The sequence below is a fragment of the Ictalurus punctatus genome, chromosome 1 (assembly GCF_001660625.3).
Source record: "Ictalurus punctatus breed USDA103 chromosome 1, Coco_2.0, whole genome shotgun sequence".
NCBI lineage: Eukaryota > Metazoa > Chordata > Actinopteri > Siluriformes > Ictaluridae > Ictalurus > Ictalurus punctatus.
Genome location: NC_030416.2, coordinates 7,420,789 through 7,444,006, shown reverse-complemented (window position 1 = coordinate 7,444,006; position 23,218 = coordinate 7,420,789). Strand labels below are relative to the sequence as shown.

Sequence of the window (23,218 nt, the reverse complement as noted above, 5' to 3'; positions counted from 1 at the left end):
AACTTTCATTTAGCTTGTTTTTTAAAATCCATTCAGACATGGACTTACTCCTATGCTTTGATCATTGTCTTGCTGTATAATCCAGTTGCACTTGAATTTAAACTTACGGACTGAAGACCGGAGAAGAGCAGAAGAGCAGCATTCATGTTTCCCTCAGTTATTGCAAGTTGCCCAGGCCCTGAAGCAGCAGAGCATCCCCACACCATCACAGATTCTTGATTGTAGTTTTGGTGTTCATTTTGTGGAATTATGTGTTTGGTTTATGCCAGATGTTTCACTTTTGACTCATCAATCCACAGAACATTCTCCCAAAAGATTTAAGAATCATCAGGGTGTGTTTTGGCAAAATTTAGACGAGCCTTAATGTTCTGGGTTAGCGGTGGTTTTCACCTCGCCACTCTTCCATAGATGCCATCTTTGCCCAGTGTCTTTCTGATAGTGGAGTCATGAACATATATTGTCCAATATAGGTCATATATGGACCTTTATTGATGCAAGAGAAGCCTGTAGGTCCTTTGATGTTGTCCTTGGCTCTTTTGTGACTTCCTGGATGAGTAGTTGCTGTGCTCTTGGAGGAATTTTAGAAGGTTGGCCACTGCTGAGAGTACACTACTGTGCCGAGTTTTTTCATTTGGAGATAATGGCTCTCATTGTGGTTCTTTGGAGTCACAGAGCCTTTGAAATAGCTTTGTAACCCTACCCAGACTGATGTATTTCAATCACCTTCTTCCTCATCATTTCTGGAATTTCTTTCAACTTTGGCATAGTGTGTTACTGGGTAAGACCTTTTAACCAACTTCATGCTGTTGAAAAACTTCTATTTAAGTGTTGATTTAATTGAACAGAGCTGACAGTAATCAGGCCTGTTCAACTACATTATGAATGCAGTTTCATAGATTTAGGGAATGTACAACTACAGTGGCAAATACATTTTCACACAGGCCCAGTTGGTATTGGATAACTTTTTTGCTTCAATATATAATTATCATTTAAAAACTGATTTAACTTACATTTCTGAAACAATTAACAGAAGAAATCAGGATGGGGCAAATACTTTTTCACAGCAACTGTGTGTGTATATATTATATATATATATATATATATATATATATATATATATATATATATATATATATATATATATATATATATATATATATGTGTGTGTGTGTGGGTGTGTATTTACAGCTATTTTGCAGAATTGACATAATGGTATTTCATGATGGAATACAGAGGCTTATGCCACCAAGATGTAAACTTACACCTTGTGAAGACTTTATGTAGACTATATGGCCAATAGTTTGTGGACACCTGACCATCACACCCATATGTGGTTCTTCAAGAAACTGTTACCACAAAGTTGGAATCACACACTTGTATAGGATGTCTTTGTATGCTGTAGCATTATGATTTCCCTTCACTGAAGCTAGGAGGCCCAAACCTGTACCCCGTGCCCAAAGCAAGTGCCATGTAGACATGGTTTGCCAAAACTGAAGTGGAAGAATGAGTGGCCAGCACAAAATCTCATGGAGCTTATTATAAAAACAAAGGGCGACTAAATCTGAAATAGGACAAGCACATACAAGTGTGTGATGGTCAGGTGTCCACAAACTTTTGGTTGGTCATGTATATATTCACTTTAGGGCCTAGTGTGTTAATTAACCGCTATCCAACCATACATCAGTGATTTTAGTTTCATTTGGTGCTTTTGTTACAGATTTTCACAATCAACCACTGCATATTTCATTTAATCATGTTTATTTGATAGAAAAGCTGTCAGTCATGTGTTCTCTTAACCTAATGAATAATCTCAACAGCAAATCAGTATCTTGCAAACAATTAAAAGAATTTACAAAATGTAAAAAAAAAAAAAAAACCTACAATATGAAATGAAACTGTACCTTAACACTTCATAACTACAAGCTACAGAAGTCTAAGGAAATGTCAAGGGATCTTACAAAACATGTTTTGTGGAGAAAAGTAAGTGAATGAAAGATCAGGAAGAAAGAACTGCAATCCCTACCACACAAAAAGAGACTTTGTCAACTAAGAATATATGGATCAGATATTAGAGAGAAATGGCAGTGTTGAAACGGCAGTGTTGGATGAAAATGATGATTAAATCAGACATGTGTGTGAATACGCTTAAGAAAACCGGATCCTTTTAGGCTTTTGCCATCCAACTCCTGTCTCCTTCTGGTGGTAATACATGCTGCCAAACAAAAAAAAAAAATTATTAATTGAAAAAAAGAGTCATGCAATGGAATAAAACATACAAATATCTAATGCATCTCTACAAGTAAATACACAAATCCTTTCATTTGAAATTAGTTTTTTTTTTTTTAGAAAGTGGATTTTGAAAGATCACATTTGAATGAACTTTACTGAGTTAGCTAGGTTTGTCCAGATTTTGAAACTACTGTTGCCAAGACAACAATTCTCTAAGCTTAAACCTCATCAGGACCATGCTTATTCAACGTGAACAAGCTTAGATCGCATATTTAGTACCATTAGAGATCCAGCAAACAGCGATTTGAACAAGCATTTCATCTGTGTGGTAAATCTATATTATGGATTATGTCTTTAGACAGATTACTTAAATGAGTGATAACCTGGGGATGAGATATATTGCTTTCCACAGCATGAATGTAGGAGGATTGTTGCACACTTTTTATAGGTGACCTTTATAGATCAGTTAAAAACTGACCTATAAAAGGTGACCTATTAAAAAGGCCTATTTAATGTGTTGGCATGACTTCTTTAGTCATCTAAATTAGCAATTTGGCATGAAAAATGTAACTAAATCTTGGACGAGCATTACAATTTCCTAACTCAGATTTAGGATCCCGTAACCACATTAAACCAAACAGGCCTCTGTACCATTAGCACCTAACTGAACTGTTCCACTCGGGTATAAAAGGCTAATTAGCGTTTTAATTATGCAAAATGATGCACACGATTTATTCACTCAAATACTTACAGTGCCCTCCACTAATATTGGCACCCTTGGTAAATATGAGCAAAGAAGTCTGTGAAAAAATGTCTATTGTTTAAACATTTGATCTTTTGTTAAGGAAAATATTAAAACCACAAAAATACTCTGCGCTACTGAATATCAAACAATTGCAAACAAAACTGGTTTGTCCTGTTGTGGGCGGCTGTGGCTCAGGTGGTAGAACGGGTTGTCCACTAATCGTAGGGTTGGCGGTTCGATTCCCGGCACATGTGACTCCACATACTGCATTTGTGTCTTGCCCAAGTGTCCTTGGGCAAGACACTGAACCCCAAGTTGCTTCTGAGGGCAAGTTAGCGCCTTGCATGGCAGCTCTGCTACCATTGGTGTGTGTGTGCGTGAATGAGACACAGTGTAAAGCGCTTTGGATAAAAGTGCTATATAAGTGCAGACCATTTACCATTCATCCAAAAAATATATATATTTGTTAAATATAGGTGTGCAACAATTATTGGAACCCTGTGTGCTACCTCCCTTTGCCAAGATAACAGCTCAGAGTCTTCTCCTATAATGCCTGATGAGGTTGGAGAATACATGGCAAGGGATCTGAGACCGTTCCTCCATACAGAAGCTCTCCAGATCCTTCACATTTCGAGGTCCACGCTGGTGGACTCTCCTCTTCAGTTCACCCCACAGGTTTTCAATGGGTTTCAAGTCAGGGGACTGGGATGGCCATGGCAGGATCTTGATTTTGTGGTAAGTAAACCATTTTTGTGTTGATTTTGATGATCACTGTCCTGCTGGAAAATCCAACCACGGTCCATTTTAAGATTTCTGGCAGAGGCAGTCAGGTTTTCATTTAATATCTGTTGATATTTGAGTCCATTATGCCATGTATCCTAACAAAATGTCCAGGTCCTCTGGCAGCCCCAAAACATTAAACAGCCACCACCATATTTAACCATGGGCATGAGGTACTTTTCCATATGGCTATCTCTCTGTGTGTGCTAAAACCACCTCTGGTGTTTATTTCCAAAAAGCTTTATTTATTTTGGTTTCATCTGACCAGTTTCCTGTTCCTAGTCACTCAGTTGTACTAAACAAATTATAAAATATCAATGGGAATGTACTTCAAATATATATTTTCTATATTTGACAGATATTTTGCACTGTTTGCAATTGTTTCATATCCATGAGATCAGAGTATATTTGAACAAAATATCAAAAGGTTAAACAATAAAGAATTTTTTACAGCCCTTCTTGGCCATTTACCAAGGGTGCCAATATTAGTGGATGGCACTGTACACACTAAACCATTTTCTGCATTTTGTGGCGTCTAATTTCTATCTACTGTATAGAATCTGAACTTGGCATATGTCCACGGCCCCATCAAGCAACAGTAAAGTGTCAGTCAATCAATCTGACTGGTGAAAATAAGTCTAATGTATTCGGTAATCATCAAAGATGATATGTCATAGTTTTCCTGCCATTATGCTGATAGTGATCTGCTATGAGGGTTACACTCAGTGATGACAAAGATTCAAAGATTTCTTACCTCAGGTTGCTTCTGGATTAAATCCAATAGCCTTGAATGAAAAATCAATTAAAATGTTTAAAATTTTGAACTTAACTCATACTAAACTGATGCAAGGCAACAAAGAAGAATAGACAGATACTGAGTGTAAAAACCAAACATTATACACTGCCTTGCATCACATGCTCAGGAAAAAGAATCTTAAGCTATGATGTGGCCTGCTTTTTCTTCTCAACTCACTTTAAGAGGCCTGGCTTCCTCTGCAACGGCACTTTCGGCCTACAGGAAACATGAGAGAGAGAGAGAGAGAGGCGAGAGAGAGAGAGAGAGAGAGAGAGAGAGAGAGAGAGAGAGAGAAGTTAAAAACTGACATAAATCAGAGTTTTTAAAAAAAGACTAACAGCATTAATTTACACACACACACACACACACACACACACACACACACGCAATCAAAATTATTCAATCCCACTGCAAAACAGGTTTATTGTCAAAATGTACAGACTTTCAGCTGTTTGAAATGAACAAATCAAACAAAAGCAATTGAAATAGTTCAACACAACAAATGTTTCAAATGGTTTCCCCAAATTCAACTGAAAATGTAACTTACAATGATTTCTCCAGTCGCAAAATGATTCAACCCCTTCACGGCAAGCATCTTTAGTACTTAGTAGAGCGTGCTTTTGCTGTTATGACCTGTTGCAAACGAGATGCAAAGTCAGACACCAGCTTCTGCAGTGTTCCTGAGGAACCTTAGCCCATTCCTCATGAGCAATGGCCTCCAGTTCAGTAATATTCTTGGGTTTGCGTGCTGCAACCGCCTTCTTCAAATCCCACCAGAGATTTTCTATGGGGTTCAAGTCACTTGACGGTGATGGCCCTGTAGAATCTTCCAGGACTTCTTCTGCAACCAAGCCTTGGTGGAATTTGAGGTATGCTTGGGATCATTGTCCTGTTAGAAGGTCCAATGATACCCAAGCTTCGGCTTCCTCACAGACAGCATGACGTTTTCTCCTAGGATTTCTGATACTTCAATGAATTCATCTTGCCTTCCACACGCTGCAGGTTTCCAGTGCCAGAGAATGCAAAGCAGCCCCAGAGCATCACCGAGCCTCCACCATGCTCGACTGTGGACAGTGTTTTTCTTCATTCTTCTTCCCCCAGACATACCGCTGATCCATCGTGCCGAAAAGTTCCAGTTTTGTTTCATCAATCCACAGAAAAGAATCCCAAAACTTCTGTGGCTTATTTATATGATTTTGAGCCGACTTTTCTTGTGCTTTTGGGTCAGTAGTGGTGTACGTCTTGGAGTTCTGGCATGGGGAAACCTTCTACGTTTAGTACACACCATACTGTACTCACTAAAACCTCAGTGCCGGTTGCCAACAAGTCTTGCTGCAGGTCTTTTGCAGTCTCTCGAGGATTTTTCACAACCTGCCTTCTCAGAAATCTGGTTGCAGCTGTTGTTGGCTTCCTTTTTCTGCCCCATCCAAGTATTTCATATATTTTCTGCCCCTAGCCAGTTTCTTGAGCTGGTATTTTATGTGTTCCAGCTCAAGCACAACTGGTGCAACTAATGAAGCCCTTGATTAGTAGCACCAAGTGTGCTTGAGACAACAACTGTTTTGTACATTTGTGCTGTTGTGAGGGATTCTATTCAGGGGGTTGAATAATTTTTATTATAACAATATAGAATACAGTGAGGAGATATATATATATATATATATATATATATATATATATATATATATATATATATATATATATATATCCTCACTGTATCATCATAAGTGCAATAAAACTATGTTCAGATCATCAGGAAGATTTCTGTGAGCATCACTAAAATTAAACTGGCAGATGTTTTATCCAAAGCAACCAGTAACTAAGGCAGGATACAATCCAAACACACAGCTGAACAGTTTAGGCTTCATTCTCAAGAATCCAACTGTGGCTCTCTGCCTGTCCTGGGATTGGAACGTGTGAAAACATGCTTGTAATTAACCACAGACATTAATCGCTGATCTACACCAGCCTCTATATGCATTATTTTAATTACATAAACTATTAAGTCATTGAGAATATTGACCAGCACTGCAAATTGTGCCTCTCCTCCTGGAGTGTAACTTGTTTACAAGAGTCGACTAGTTAAGTACCATATTAAGTGGGGAACGGTGTTCAGGATCATAAAGGCATGTGTTGTACAACCTTTAAGCATCCAAACATCCAACTTTGAAAAAGCCCTGTTTCTAATTTTGTTTGTTAAAAGTTAGAAGCACACAGTAGACCTAACTGAGGACAAAATCTCATCAACTATTCCTGGAATATACCAAGACATGACTGATAAAATATACCAATTCTTTAAAAGCCTACCATAGTTAAATGGCATAGCTTAAGGCCTGGATGTATCGCTTCTAGTAATTGAATTGGTTTTGAAAAAGGAGGATGGCATCAAGCCAGAGAAATAATAAATATCTAATTGGAAATTTGGCAAACTGTTTAGAACACTCCTACTGGCTGTCCAAGTCTCTCTGTGAACAAAGGAGTATGCTAATCAAGTATTTTAAGGCGGTGTGTTTTTGGGTGTCATATTTGCACAAACAAAACTCCCACGCCCAACACCAACTTACTGATGATTATAAAAATCCCCAAGAAGAAGAGCACAGCAGCGAAGACCAAACCGCCAATCCGCACCGACTCGTAGTCTAAAATGAGAAATCAGATTATATACAAACATGGTTAATAGAAAATATATGCAAAATACACATAGGAATTGCACAGGGACATTTGTACATGGTCTACGAATACACTAAGGTTTTGTTTTTTTTGCAATTATTCATATTTTCATTAAGCATGCATTCAAGAATGGAGATATATCACAGATTAATGGATTAGTGAGCTTCTTGAGTGTTGACACACATGAGGCACCCAGTATTTATGCTCTAACCTTACATACCTGTCCTCTTCATTAAGAACTTCAGTACAATTTGAATATGAGAGCCATAAATATTTTGGAACTAAATTCTGCAGCTTGGTGGATCTCCAGAAATGTGGTTCAGTACATCTGAGCAAAGCAGTGACGTTAGAAACTGTGGTAAAGGCCTTGAAGATAAAGCACCACATGCTTAACCGACCCCTCATTATCGTGGTCATCATCTCTTCTGGCTGAGGAAAATTACTGGAGAGCTAAACGACTGTTTGGTAAATTTCCTGATCTAAAACTTGAAAACATGTATTTACTGAGGTCACATTTCACAGCAGTAAACACTGCATTGTTGCCAATATGCCTCAATGACACCACTGGTTTAGAAGAGAAATACAAAATGTGGACATATGATACGCCTATTTAACATCATGGGTTTCAGAGTCGCACTTTCAAAGAGGACAGGAAATGACCGTGCAGTCGCAGTGAATATATTAAAATACTTGTGTTGGGGGAAACTACTGCAATAAGTATACTTGTGAAAAGGATTATGTAGCCTGAAAAATTTATAAATATAATTTATCATTATTATTCATGCAGGTATAACATGCATTGTTAATGGCAAAAAAAAAAATGCTCTTGTTTTTTTGCTCATGATGTGCATTATGTGTTTTAACATTTCATTCATTAGAAAAGAATAAAACAAAAGCTGGCTTGGAGGATCGTTTCTTTGGCTTCATCTGACAGGAAAAAAAAAAATAACTGGCTGTTTTTTAATATGCATCAAACTGAAGATATTAAACAGACAAATGCAAGAGCAAAGATTGAGGTTGTTTGACTCGCTGTGCAAATGCCTGGCCCCTGGGGAGACATTTTTCCATCTACTTCAGTGAAAACACAAATACCCGCTGACCTTCCCAGATGTTTCCTGATGGGGGGTGGGAAAAGCCACTTTTGGAACGCCACAAATCAAACTGTATCATCCAAATGTATTATTCATGCAATCAAAGTGTTAGATAAACGAAAAGTGCAAAACTGAAGGTGGTCTGATGAGGCTGTGCACCGAAATGATGTAGTGCAGACCTCCTTCAGCACACTCTGTCCATTTTCACTGTCCATCAGAAAGTGGAATTTCCTGTTCTTTGTGCCAGATCATTTCCTAAATATATCAAATCTCACTCCACTTACCATAATGAAATGGACTGTCATAGTCTGGAAAGAGAAATAAATAATAATAATTAAAAAAAAAAAAACAACAACATGAGACTTGTTCACCAGTGTTTTAACACACATTATGCATCATTAAGAACCAAAAGATTTGGATCATTTTGGTGAGAGAAAATTGTCCTGCAACAGCGTCCCTACTCTGGTGTAAAGCTGACTACACTGTGAGAAAGTGAGCCCAAAGTGGATCTTAAACGGTTGGGAAAAACAGGCTGTGGCTCTCGACACCTACCACGCTACTGTAGTAGTTTCTTCCACACTCCAGACTTGTTTGCTCTACAGGAATGTACTGCAGTAATAACAGCTCTCTAGCAGAGGATCTTCACAAACATTTTCCTTCCCCTGCTGTGGTTCAAACATTTTGTTTTACATTAAACAGAGCTAGATTTGGCCTGGAACCTTTCTCAGTCATGTCTAGTGCTGAATTAATGTGATTATAAATGTATGTGACATAAAACAAGCAAACAAACATTCTTACCATGGGCATCATCCATCGTAGAGGCTGGAGAGAGAAAGCAGAGAGGAAATCATTACAGAAACACTAAAAGAATGCAATGCATTGTAAATGTTTTGTGCTAACTGAATTGGTCAGGAAAGCATCATGATACATGTTGCTTTAAAAAGTTACAATAATTGTAGCCAAAAAGAAGCCTGAGTTTAGGCTTACATAACACTATGGCATTCCCATGCACAAAACACGTGCACACGCGCGCACATTCTTTCTCTCTCTCTCACTCTCGTTCTCTCTCTCTCACTCACACACACAAACATGAAATGCTATCAGTCTATTTATTACTGCAGGTTTATTACTCCCATGGCTACGCAGGTCTACAAAACTCTTTTATGTCTTTCAGTTCTTTCATGTGAAAAGATTATTTTGCACAACAAAAGATTTTTTGCTCACGGAGACCAAGAAAATATCGCCGCAATGTCACACACGTCTTTTTTCCTTAAATCACCATGGGAACATTGGGATAATAAAACAGAGGACACAGACACTAGTGGAGAAACACACCCACCATGGCAATGTGTTACCAAAAGCAGACTAGAGTGCACAGAGAGGAAATATGAATCCTTATTTTCATCCCAAAGCTAATGAATGGGGTGTTTGTTAAGAGAACCAAAGTGGTTACCTTACCAACAGCACCACCCCCAAACCCGAACAAAGAGGCTGTATCAGATTCATCGACAATGCAAACAACACAGTGCAACTGTGCACTTCTGTGTTTATATGTGGAATTACATTGGCATGCACACAGGAAAAGAAAAAGAGTCTGACAGAGGTGCAAGGGCCAACTTATTCTCAGGACTCGTCCAGACCACTGCAGTCCACATTAAGGTCACCTACTACTGTGCACTGGCCAAATAATAATAATAATAATAATAATAATAATAATAATAATAATAATAATAATAAACACTCCAACAAGGTGTTGAGTGAAAATTATTCTTTATTCTGTAATGTTAAAGTCTAAGGCTGATAAATCTTACAGTCAAGAGTCAAGGGTCCATCAATGAGAAAAGTCAATAGACAAATGTGCCATTCTTAGATTAAGAAAAAGTGGCATCAAATACTGTATTTAGATAATAACACATTATTGATATAATCCTAAACAACCAAATTTCCCCTTTGGGATTGATAAAGTACTCTCTATCTAGCTATACCAAGGTACCAATTAAATTGTAAAATGGAAAATGGTCTTGAATGATGCAACTAAACTTTTTTCCATTCATTAATGTATCTTCAGTAAGCGCTTTGTCCTGGTCAGGGTCGCTGTGGATATGGAGACAATCCCAGAAACACTAAGCATGAAGCAGGAATACACCATGATTGGGAGGCCAGTCTATCGCTGAGCACCATGTGCACACACACATTTTTAGAAGGTGGGAGAAAACCAGAGAACCCAGAGGAGTCCCATGTGAACATTGATCTTTTTTCTTTTCTTTGTTTTTTTTTTTTTTAAACAAAACAACACTTTCTTTCACAAAGTTACCCACACGAGAAAATGTAGCACTTTCATGACTAAACTTTACACACTTTTGTGATGTTTAGCACACCCACAGCCAGCAGTCAGCTGTGAAAAGTATTTCGTTTTACTCGAGAGAAGCATAGTACTGCAGTTTGTTTACTTTTTTGTGCATTACAGTAATGAATCGTGCAGCCATTTTGGTGCACCCTGATGCAGAGCATGTTTCAAACTGCAAGAACATTAAAAATGCCAAACAAAGCTTTGCCAAAAACAGTTGGAGAGACACATTCCTTGTGCACACATCTAAGCCTCAACTCACTTACCTGGCATCTCCCTGCCAAAAGCTGAGCCTGGGCGTACGCACGCACGCACGCACACACACGCACGCACACACACACACACACACACACACACACACACACACACACACACACACACACACACACACACACACACGCCAGGAAAGTAAATGGTAAACGGTCTGCACTTATATAGCACTTTTTAACCTTAGCAGTTCTACGAAGCGCTTTACACTGTTTCTCATTCACCCATTCTCTTTCACTCACACACACCAACGGATTACCATTAGGAGCAACTTGGGGTTCAGTGTCTTGCCCAAGGACACTTTGGCATGTGGAGTCATGTGATTAGTGGACAACCTGCTATACCACCTGAGCCACAGTAGCCCCCTTGCTGTTAGGGTGCCTTTCCTCGACACATCTTAATCCCAGTTTTGAAATAAAGGGACTTCACCATTCATGGCATCATTTGTCCCAGGCTTGCTCCATGTAACATCATTTCTAACTGGTGGAGACGCAGAAACAGATGTTGCTTGTTGCATCTTCTCTACATTATCCCTCCAACTATGTGCTTAAAAACAGGCTATGTTGGGTCACAAAGCAAGCTCGAAATTGCTGCAAGCTAATCTCAATGGCTCAGAATAGTCAAAGATCCATCAGTTGAGACACCTAAAAATTATTTTCCCAAAAAGTTCCATTTTGTACCAGCTGTGTCTCAAAGTAACTAGTAAGAGTATGAAAAGCAGCACAGAGAACAGGAAAAAAGAACACTCACCCAAAACTGGAGCTAGGTGGCAAAAGCAGAACAGCGCTAATAAAGAGAGCTCCATCTCGTCTGAAAAACAAGAGTGTGTGTGTGTGAGAAAAACAGGGGGGATGGGGGGGGAGCGAGAGAGACACAGACACAAACACACCCACCTGCACTCTTACACAAGATTATATACTGCTGCTGTGAACAACTTAGTGTACAATACATTGGGGGAAGATTCTGCCCTGGAGGGTAAACAATGATTTTCCAAAATATTTTAAGCAAAATTTTATAATATAATAAAGATATATATAGTATGTCTCAACACAAAAAAGACATACTCAGGAAACACATGGAAACGATTTCCACACAAAGTCTTAGTAAATATAACTAAGCATAGGTTTACAAGGCACCAAGGATTATTCTCATTACAAACTGTAAGTAAATTTTAACTAGCAATGTTCTCTTTTATTAGCCAATTTTACTCAAACTTCAGTTAAAATTCACAGATTTGATGGGGTCATTTACCGAACCCCCCCCCCCAATGGTTTACAAAGTCAGATTCCTGGTAAACGGTATATCTTACAAGAGATATTTTGGAATGAGCCCCAAAAATTTACATTTAAAATCTTTCTTGAGGGCTTGTTAGTGAGCTGACGAGTTTGGTCAGTGTTTTCGAGCACAAAAGAACACTAAGATAGCAGTGCAGGACAACTCCACGAGCAGAACTGGGACATGCTGTAGATAAATAGCTACATCACTGACAAATATTTGTTTCTTTTGTATTTTTATTCTGCAATCCCATCCAAAACTACTGCATGACAAGGCCAATTAATTTGTTTTTGCTGCAGATTGAAGACATTTGAGTTTGAGATCAAAAGCTTGACTACCATATGTAGACGTTTTAATGACATAGAACGCAGCACATTTTGTATCAGACCTCCTAATTTTTAGGCGAGTAAAAATATTGGAACATGTGACTGACAGGTGTTTCTTGTTACCCAGGTGTGTCCTATTAAATTGATTGTTTAAACAATTAATAGCTCTGAACATCTACTCTTGGTCTCTGCCTTCAGTTTCACCGGTGAAGACTGCATTTGTTGATAAAACGGATAAGCCAACATGAAGATGTTGGAAGCTGGAAGAAAAGCCATTTTGAAGCTGGGAAAAGAGAGAAAATCAATCAAAGGCATTGCACAAGCATTGGGCATAGCAATACAACAATTTGGAATGTCCTGAAAAAGAAAGAAACCACTGGTGTACCGAGCAACAGACACTAATTGGGCTGGTCAAGGAAAACAACAGCAGCTGATGTCAGAAACATTGTGAGAGCTGTGAAGAAAACCCCAAAAACAACAGTCAGTGACATCATCAACAACCTCCACAGGGCAAGAGTGAAGGCATCACAATTCACCACTGAAGACTTCGAGAGCATAAATATAGAGGACATATCACAAGATACAAACCACTCATCAGCAGTAAGAATCGGAAAGCCAGATTGGAATTCGCAAAAAAGAAACCTCTACCAAAGTGTGGAGAAAGCCTACAATCTCATCTGTGAAACAAAAGACTTTATCAGGGAGGAAAAGTGGATGCAAAAAAAGTGCATTTCACCTCTTGAAGAGGAGACTAAAGGGACAACGCCCCCACCACCAAAAAAAAAAAAAAAAAAAAAAAAACAGAAAAACCCAAGAATTGAAAGAGACTAAAAGACTGAAAGGGCATCTTAGAAGAAGAAACCAACCATTTGGTAAAAATCACGGAGTTACAAACTTAATGACGTTATTGCAAGAAAGGAATCTGCAACCAAATATTAAGTACTGTTTACTTTAATTTACTTCAAGACTTATCTGTTCCTATACGTTTGCTCACCTAAAAATTGTGTGGTCTGATACAAAAGGTTCTATTTTTTATGTTGTTTAACACCTCTAGATGAAAATACCAGGAAATAAGATCTGGAATCCTAAACTCTCGTCTCATCTCCATCTTATGATCTCAAACGTCTTTGGTGTGTAGCGCAAACAAATGAATTGGCCTTGCCGTTCCAATAGTTTCGGAGGGGACTGTATATGGAAGAATCAAGGCTTTTAGTCCGGGCTATTCATTTTTAGTCATACTGACTTCAGCTAAACAAAAGTTTTCATTTGTTATACATGTTTAGATGTAACGTGCTTCACGGTGGTGTGGCACACGCTATATGGCCAATAGTTTGTGGACACCTGTTGCCAAAAAGCTGAAAGCTCACAATTGTCTTCACTGCAACTAACAGACCCAAACCTGTTCCAGCATGACAATGCCCCTGTGCACAGAGTGAGGTCATGGTTTGCCAAGTTTGGAGAGCAAGATCTCAAGTGTACTGCACTCAAGCTCAATCCCAATGAACACCTTTGGGATGAACTGGAACACTGACTGCAGCGCAGGTCTCTTCATCGGTGCCTGACCTCATGAATGCTCTTGTGGTTGAATGGACAAATCCCCACAGCCACACTCCAAAATCTAGTGGAAAGCTTTCCCAGAAGAGTGGCGGTTACTATAACAGCTAAGGCATAACTAAATCTGCAATAGGATATTCAAAAAGCACACATGGGTGTGTGATGGTCATGTGTCCACAAACTGTTGGCCATGTAGTGTACATCGGTGCTGTAACTATTGTGCGTGCTTCTGAATTGCCACCACCTGCTGCACTTCGCATATCAGTCAAGCAGCATTCCGGCTGATGGCTTTTACTAGGCAGATTAATTACCACGCACGGACGATAGACAATCATTTCAGAATCAGAAGCATGCAATAGGGTTCGTACAGATGCTTCATAATAAAATTCCAGGACTTTTCTCTTAAGTTTTTATACAAATAGTTATTGTACTAGATCTCAATAACACATTCAGTTAAAAGTCCCAAAGGTATACTCAGAATTTGGCAAACATGCGTTTTCTTTTTATGCTCCATGGGCCTGGAACGATCTGCAAAATGTAGTTAAACTAGAGATATTGCCACCTCTGAGTACTTTTAAACGGCTTTTGCAAACGGTGTTAAAGGAGTCTTGTAAGTGCTTTTCTTGACTTTACTCTTATTCAGTTTCTATGGGTATTGTTTTCGCTGATTATCTCTGTGTGAAACTATGTGCTGCCGTCTTGACCAGGTCTCCTGGAAGAAGAGATTGTGATCTCAATGGGATCTTCCTGGTAAAATAAAGGATGGATAAATAAATAAAAAGCACTTTTTTTGTTTTTCAAGGAGTATACAAGAGATGTAATTCAAACATAATTTATTTCTTCTTTTAAAATTCCAAAATAAAACTAATAATAATAATAATAATAATAATAATAATAATAAAAAACACAACCCATTTTTATATGGCACCATTTCCAGTCATGCTGAACTAAATTTGCATTTCCCAAGCATTGCTTCATCTTCAGCATAACATCAAAATACCAACAACTTTCAATGGAAAGTCGCTAGCTGATGTCATGCGCTAATTAGCATTTCATTATGTCATCGCGCCCCATTTCCATTCTGCCCAGTGTCAACCATTTACATCTGTTTGCTTCTTTTCTACTCTTTGTGCTCACAATTCCCAATAAAGCTGTTCTCATTTTAGGACTATTCTCATTATCCATTAATCGGCCAGTTATTGTTTTGATTTGGACCTTTCAATACTATTTTTCATTTATTTAAAATAAAATCCACAAACTGTTACAAATATAAACTTCAGACTAAAACTTTACTTAACATAACTGTTTTTCCTATATCTATATATATCTATATATATCTATATATATATATATATATATATATATATATATATATATATATATATATATATATATATATATATATATATATATATATATATATATATATATATATATATATATATATATATATATATATATATATATATATATATATATATATATATATATATATATATATATATACACACACACACATATATACACACACACACACACACACACACACACCCCACACATTACATTACACACACAACCAGTCAAAGGTTTAGGCACACTCATTCTTTATTTTTATTATTTTTGTTCCACATTTTAGAATAATAATAGTAAAGTCAATCAAACTCTGTAATAACACAAATGGAATTATGGGAATTATGTTGTGATAAAAAAAAATAATAAATCAAAATAATTTAGTATTTTGGCATCTTCAAAGTAGATACCCTTTTTGTCTAGAATTTCCAGGTATGTATTCTTGGCATTTTCTCAACCGATTTCTTGAGGAATTTCCCTGAGATGCTTTTTTATCAGTATTAAAGGAGTTCCCACCTACTCTGGACACTTATTGGCTGCTTTTCGGAATAGTTCACTCCAAGTCAGCCATTAAAAAAAATATGTCGGGCACAATTATATTTTTGTGTACAACACCGCTTTCAAACATTTAATCACACACCTTCAGATCAAAAGGTTTTTACACATGATGCAGTATTAGACCATAACCACATCATAATGAAACTAAAGCCGAATCCAGGTTTTTTTTTTTTCCTTTTTCAAATTTAGAAATCCCGGCCGGACACTTTTTTTAAGGTCTGAAAAGGAGGACATGTGGTCACCCTAACAAAGGCATTTCAGAAAACAATTTGTGTTCATTTCTACCAAATTAAATTTGCGCAAAATGTATTTGTGCATGCACCAGGAGGTTGCTCAAGTGAGCCACGACTGGAAAGACAGAACCAGAACAATAATCAAGCAGCTGTCTATATTGTGTTACGTCAAAAGTTTAATTTATTTGCTTTTAAATGAAAAATCCTGATAGTATTCACATTTTTTACAAAAATGTACCTGTAAGCTGATTACTTTGTTTATTTTAGGTAACTGTAACAGATTACAGTTACCATTTTTTGTATCCTGATTACGTAACACTGTTATTCTGTTACTCCCAAAGCCTGGTCATGATTGTGAATCGGCTTATGAATAACGGTGTAAAATTCTGCATATAGAAATTAAATACAATTTAGAAATAATTCAGAACAATCATGAATTTATAATGTGCACATTAGGCTACTTATCAATTTAACATGTCAATCGTGTTCATTTCTATATGCGCAGTTAAATTTGTGCTTGAACTCTTGGCCTTCAATCATTCTACTAGAACCTGATTGATCAATATACACTAATTGAAACATAATATGACCTTAAATTTACACGCTACTTTTTCAAAGAAACTTGATCATCTTGAACCTTTAAACTCATTTTCAATATTTTGCCCTCTTATTCCATAGAGTAAACATTGCAACATGACTAAGCAAGGTTTTTTATTTTTATTCATTTATTTTATTGTATTAGTGTGCAGGTTCTTCCCAAGCAAAACAACATTCTTCTAATGAACTCGGATACAGAAGGTGTTTTCCCCCTTTCTTTAAAGCACACCCATTATGGTTTTGAAACGTGCCTAATTTTGTTTCAGAGGTCATTTCAGAGGCAGCATTACCGCCCAGAAAATGTCTCGTTAAATGATCCGTTCTAAATTATTTATATCTAAACTTCTCCTTTTAGAGAGCATACTCTGCTCTGATTGGTCAGATGTCTCAGTCTGTTGTGATTTGTCTACCGCTGTCAGCAAGCTGCCGATGAAGACCAGAGGTGGAACTTTTTGTTACAAACCTAGGTAGGTTAGCACAGGAAGTAAAGTCTGGAAAAACTAACGACTCGTTTCATCCGTTCAGAATCGGTTCCTTCTTTTGGGAGTCAATATCTCACTTTGCTGTGCGCTTTGATGTTTTACACTTTGTTTTACATTCACAAACAGCTCTAGAACACACCACATGAAAGGTAATATTTTGAAAAACCATAATAGGTGCACTTTAACAAACCAAATACAGCCCATGAAAGACGCAGGAATTAGCTATGGAGTTGAAGCAGGAATATTCAATGAGTCTTGAATTCAATTGAATTCAAGTCTGTCACCACTTGACTAATTAGATGGTAATGAAGTTCATTACGTTCGGTAGATCGTTAATGATTTGGGGTTTTTTTTTAATAATAAATCCATGCGCTCATGCTTCTGTAACTCCCCCATCCAGACAGGAGCACATCACAGTACGAAATGAACACTCAGTTGTCTTGGCCTCAGCCACAGAGCTGTGTTTGTGTGTGCATGAACCAGACTCCGCCTGTTTTAACTAGATCATTTACATCACCCCAGCATGTGGCTAAGAAAAGCAAGGGATCTCTATTTCAAGACTGGCACCTTGAAAATGATGGTGTGCTGAGGGGTGGAGAGCTGCATTGACCCATACATGCTCCATGGCTTTTAGACACAACTGCATGTTTGTACTGTGACTCCAAGCCACAAGGCCATGAGGGGATGGCAAATATTTTCCTCTCACTGCCTCTCAGAAAGTTCACGACCCAGTATTTACTTTAAGAAGTGTCCTGATATTAATTAATTAATTAAACTTAATACACTAATAAACAAATGAATAAATAACAATATGTTCAAAGAAATTCGCAACAGGAACAGCACACACAGCTATTTATTTATTTATTTATTTATTTATTTCCTTCCCCCTTTGAGTCCCATTTAACTTCACTTCTTTCCATGCGAAAAAAAAAACAAAACAAAACATAGACTTTATGCCCAACAGGCTTGTAAACATCATTAATACAATTATTTTGACTTTCATTACAAATGCATGCCAAAGAGCTTTGCAAAACAAGTCTAGTACACGTAATGTGATCCATCACGTGAAACCCCCCCCCCCCAATATTTTGTTGATTTGTTTGTTTGTTTATCATTTTGAATGCATAGAGCATTACAGTCTAACGCTGCTATTTATCAGGCTGTGGTACGACACGTTTTCGGATGTAAAGTTATACAAAAGTGTTTTTCATTAAGTTTCATGAGCCCAACTAAAAATGCTTTGGAGTTGCAATGGGAAACTCACCACTTAATGCACTTAATGCAGTCTTCAACGTCGCGTGAGGTCCGAAATTGGGTTTATGAAGTGAATGAAGCACGGCGTTTAATTAACTCCTTTAAAAGTTCCAATACCTTGTTAAAACGCCGATTATGGAAAAAAAATAATATTAATTTGTGCTATAAACGCGGCTCGCAGTCCGAGAAACAGATGAATTACCCCCAACAAATCCGCGGTCTTCGATGCCTCACTGCAACTCCTTCGGCAACTTTTCGGATTAACTCACATCCGTCTCGTGCTCCAGACTGCGTCCCAAATAACTCCCTACTCACTACAACGGTGCCCTATCTAGAATATGGCATAATGGACTTCTACAGCCTACGTAGTGCACTATGTCCAATAAGAAGCCGTTTTAGGATTGAGACGCGACCAATCATGCCAAAGCGTGACTGAACCCGTTATTTTTGTTGCTTGTTCCTTACAAGAAAGCCATGAATTTGGAATGTCTCCTATTTGCTAAGTTTTATTGGTTGACTTGTGTACACACATACATACACACACACACACACACACACACACACACACACACACACACACACACACACACACATATATATATATATATATATATATATATATATATATATATATATATATATATATATATATATATATATATGTATGTAAGTGAGTCAACCAATAAAACTTGCTTGAAAAAATTATTATTATTTTTTATTATTATTATTTCCTTATAAGAGCCATGAATTTGGAATGTCTCCTATTTACTAAGTTTTATTGGTTGACTTGTGTACACACACACACACACACACACACACACACACACACACATATATATATATATATATATATATATATATATATATATATATATATATATATATGTGTGTGTGTGTGTGTGTGTGTGTGTGTGTGTGTGTGTGTGTGTGTAAGTAAATTAGTAAGTCAAGCAATAAAACTATTAAAATAAATAAAACCTCCTTTCATGGTTTAGGTTTAGCCAGTTGCTGGTTTTCACTGTAAGAATTCCATGCATTACACAGAAGGGGGATGTGTGGTTTTGTGCAACAAGATTATGTAAAAAAAAATTTAAAAAAATTATTAGAGCTATTGTTGTAAGCTGTTTTGGAATACAAGTTTTATATATTCAACAAGAATTGTTTAGCAAGTGCTGCCTGCTTTCCAATCCAGACAAGGAATCAAATCAAACATAATCAAGCATAACAATCATGGACTTGGCACATTATAGTCACGTCGATGGCATGACTATTCACTAACCACAGGGGAGAATGGTCTGAATACCTGGTTGTACATGAGCACTGTCAAGACCCTCCAACAAAGGAAGTGTTGGAAACGTCACATTCCAACACAAAGTGACTTATTATGATACAGTATTTGCAATAAATAACATAGTCATTCCTTTTCTGCTCCTTCTCATACAAATGTCAGACATTCATATAAAGCTCTCTTCATAACAGCTTGTGACTCTGGTCTGAGCTACATTTAACCTGTCCTTCAAACTGTATATAGACTCCTATCATCTCATATATTCTCTTCTGCCATTGTGAGAAAATTGTCCTTATCGTCTTGTACCTTTTCTGGAAACATTAAGAAGTTGCACCTGCTAGCATTGAGTTGGTTTCCCTTGTTAACGTTGCTAGTCTTATTAACTTCACTCACCATGGTATTTGACAAGTTAGCGACCTCTGCTTTGTGTTTTTGCTCAGTGGCAGCAAACACCTCTCATACGTCTGCCGGGGTTGATTCCCTCAGCCCCATCTCTACCAAGCATTCACATGCGTTCATGCTGATAGCATGTCGGAGTACTTCACCATTCCACACACTATACCTGAGCCTGCTAAGTATGTTGGACTCCATTTTCCCCTCATCTCTCTCCCGGGTTAGGTTCAACAAACTGTAATTTGATCAGAGTTTTTTTCCATGCTCCCTCAATGTCTAACAAACTGGTTGGCATGTGCTTAACCCTGCTAAAGTGGTCAAATAGGTTTCTCTCACTGTACCATGTGTTATTTGATGTTGAGCTTGATACATTAATTGGATACACTAATATACAGCACTGGGTTGAGTGACCATTTCCTTCCATTTGCACCTCATTTGCTCTGCGAGGTCATGTCCTCCCTCTGCATTTTTCAACTTTTTCTCCATACTACCGTCAAGCAACCAACTGGCCGGTGTTAAATGCTACTAGCCCTCAGCGCACCTACACTTCTGAGCTAGCTACATTAATCGAACAGTTAATTGCTATCACAATGATGCAGGGAGCTAGAGTCGGTTTCAGGTGATTTCTTCTTCTGCGTTGTTGCAGTAAATGATGGGCAACTAACAGCACGGAACCCAACAATTTGCACAGCACAGGTGGTGATGGAATTGACTATGCCACAGTGTAAGTATATTATAGAGCGCTTTAAAGGAGGTCAACTAGACTGCACTTACTGGCATGTGTTTAATTAGTATGACAGACCAGGAGCAAGTCGCCTTGATCCACCATTGAAACATTGCATCACTGGTGGTCTTACCAGATGAAGCTCTATGCCCAGCTGTGCGCTGCCCTAAGCACTAAATGTAGATGGATTCTACTGCTAGCATTGGAACTAACACTGGGACCTTGTGCAAGCACTTGACAGGGAGAGTTATCCCATTCACCCCATGAGGCAGACCTTATACAGCACCCTGAGTCATCAGGATACTGGCATATCTGGATGACAAGATCCTGTGCACCCTCACCAAGGACCAAGCCATAAAGAACATGTCTATCTTGCTCATGCACAATATAGGGCTCAGCCGCACAGTGTCCTCAGAAAAATGAATTAATCGCTGTTAAGCTATATTAATTGAGAAAGCTAGCAACCCTGTCACCCCAAAGTGTAGCTGACATTAGTGTACTCACCAATGATATTCAACCAGGCCACTATGTGCATTGGTCCTGCTAAGAAGGCAAGGACTGTTGGCGACAGCTGCAACAGCAGATCCATTGGGCTTCCTGTAACAAAGAGTCTGTTGCTGAGACATGTCCTCATCTCAATGAGAGGGGCATATGTTCTAGCTCGCAGTGCAAACCTGACTAAATGAATCTGCTTGGGACCAATGCCCCAGTGACTGGAGAGAGAGATAGTCACTACAGACACCTCCCTCACAGTCCGGGAGGCAGGGTGGTGCCACAGGGGAAAGTGTGCCTGCTGGTGTGAGATCAGCACATATTAATCAGCTAAAAGGTCTATCTGGTCCTAAAATTCTTTTTACAGGTTCTGAGACCTCATCACCTTACCATTCAAGTATGTAATGACAGTCAGATATATATTGATATAATGAAATATGATATAATTTTTCGATTGCATCATGGAGGCACAAGGTTGGACGGTTACACCTTGCACAGAAGCTCTACAATTGGGCCCTTCTATGGTTAACCTCACTGAAAGCAACTCATATACTGAGACTGTACAATGGTGCAGCAGACCAATATAGGACCAGATCTGAGATCTGTCAAGGAGCAGGTGGACATTTTTGCCAAAGTCACCTCACTACGGATTGTGGTTCAACCTAGTTGGACTGCCCACTAGGACTTGCCCATCCAATGCCCAGAGATGCACTGACCCAGGACTCATCCTGCCATCTACTGTACATTTCTGCCTTTAATGATAATTGTTGCCACATTGCACATAATTAAGCAACTACACCAAAGAGTCCTACTTGGGGCTCAGAGATGACCAGCAATGCCTTGGTTCCCAGTACTACTTTCACTAATGGTTGAAACATACTGGTGGCTTCCCGAGGCATATCTGCTGTGCCAAAAGGTCTGTAAAGATTTGGCACCCTCCGCCAGGTTGTTCCAGGATGAGGCATGAAATGTGCATTGCAACCTAACAGTCCAGGGCATACTCCTGAACACTACAGCGCCTCATACAGAGGCCTGTGATGTTATGTGAATCTCATCGAATTCCCAAATTACCAACCTTTCTTCAGGGACTGCTGGACAGCTGCAGCTGGACTAAAAGTGTTTGTGGCAGCCATTGCATCTCTCTTATTATGATCTTTCTCAATGGGAAAAGGCGCCTCCATGTACCATGATTCTCTAAGAGCCCAATGTGGGATCTCTTCTTTGTGCTGGAGTCTCTTAGAGCCAATCCTTATGAGCCTATGCATGTTGCTGAAATGAAATGGGTGTCTTTAAAAACTAGCTTCAACAAAGAGATTGGGAGAGCTGCATGCTTTGGCTATAAGCTCCCTTTTGCATGCATTGGTAGGTTTCTGCCCAAAGTCATATTATCCAATTTTACAAACCAATCAATTGACATTGCAGCATTCTCTGAAGGCAAGCCTGCAGAGCATTCTCTGTTGTGTCCGGTGCATGCCCTTAGACGGTGGACATGTGATCCTCAGACCAGCTGTTGTCTTACAAAAAAAGGAAAAGAGGAGGTCCCTTATCTAACCAGAGTTTGGCCCACTGGGTGGTGACAATCATCATCAGGGCCTACAAGCAAAACCCCTTACCATGACATGGCACTCTACAAATATTGTCACCTTATCACAGGAATTACTCCAGTGTACTGCACTACTGTGCCTTCTCCATGTTAATGTCATCAGTATCATATTATCTGTATTATTTATAGTCAGCTCCTAATATCTATAGTTAGCTACTATATTT

At 38.4% G+C, this 23,218-nt stretch overlaps 1 protein-coding gene across 3 annotated transcripts; it reads right to left on the bottom strand.

The window, feature by feature from the left end:
* Positions 1 to 1,741: 1,741 nt before the first annotated feature.
* Positions 1,742 to 21,661, bottom strand: fxyd6l (FXYD domain containing ion transport regulator 6 like). 3 transcript variants are annotated; one of them, XM_017480094.3, is made up of 9 exons: positions 21,464 to 21,661; positions 11,676 to 11,735; positions 10,925 to 10,951; positions 9,110 to 9,133; positions 8,596 to 8,619; positions 7,115 to 7,189; positions 4,728 to 4,766; positions 4,509 to 4,539; positions 1,742 to 2,212 (listed from the first exon to the last, which is right to left on the bottom strand). In XM_017480094.3, the coding sequence occupies exons 1-7, from the start codon at positions 21,591 to 21,593 to the stop codon at positions 4,729 to 4,731; spliced, it is 378 nt and encodes a 125-aa protein (XP_017335583.1). In that variant the 5' UTR covers positions 21,594 to 21,661; the 3' UTR covers positions 1,742 to 2,212; positions 4,509 to 4,539; position 4,728. The 3 variants fall into 3 exon arrangements, with proteins under 3 accessions (XP_017335583.1, XP_017335601.1, XP_017335594.1); XM_017480112.3 differs by lacking the exon at positions 21,464 to 21,661 and adding an exon at positions 18,565 to 18,850; XM_017480105.2 differs by lacking the exon at positions 10,925 to 10,951 and having other exon boundaries at positions 21,464 to 21,654.
* Positions 21,662 to 23,218: the final 1,557 nt, after the last annotated feature.

What these genes read in the sequence shown, in the direction of transcription:
- fxyd6l (XM_017480094.3), bottom strand. Translation starts at nt 21,593, where the DNA reads ATGAGGACATGTCTCAGCAACAGACTCTTTGTTACAGGAAGCCCAATG. An exon ending in TTTTGGCAGGGAGATGCCAG is followed by an intron (nt 9,134 to 10,924) that starts GTAAGTGAGTTG and finishes TTCTCTCTCCAG; the next exon opens with CCTCTACGATGGATGATGCC. An exon ending in TACGATGGATGATGCCCATG is followed by an intron (nt 8,620 to 9,109) that starts GTAAGAATGTTT and finishes TTCTCTTTCCAG; the next exon opens with ACTATGACAGTCCATTTCAT.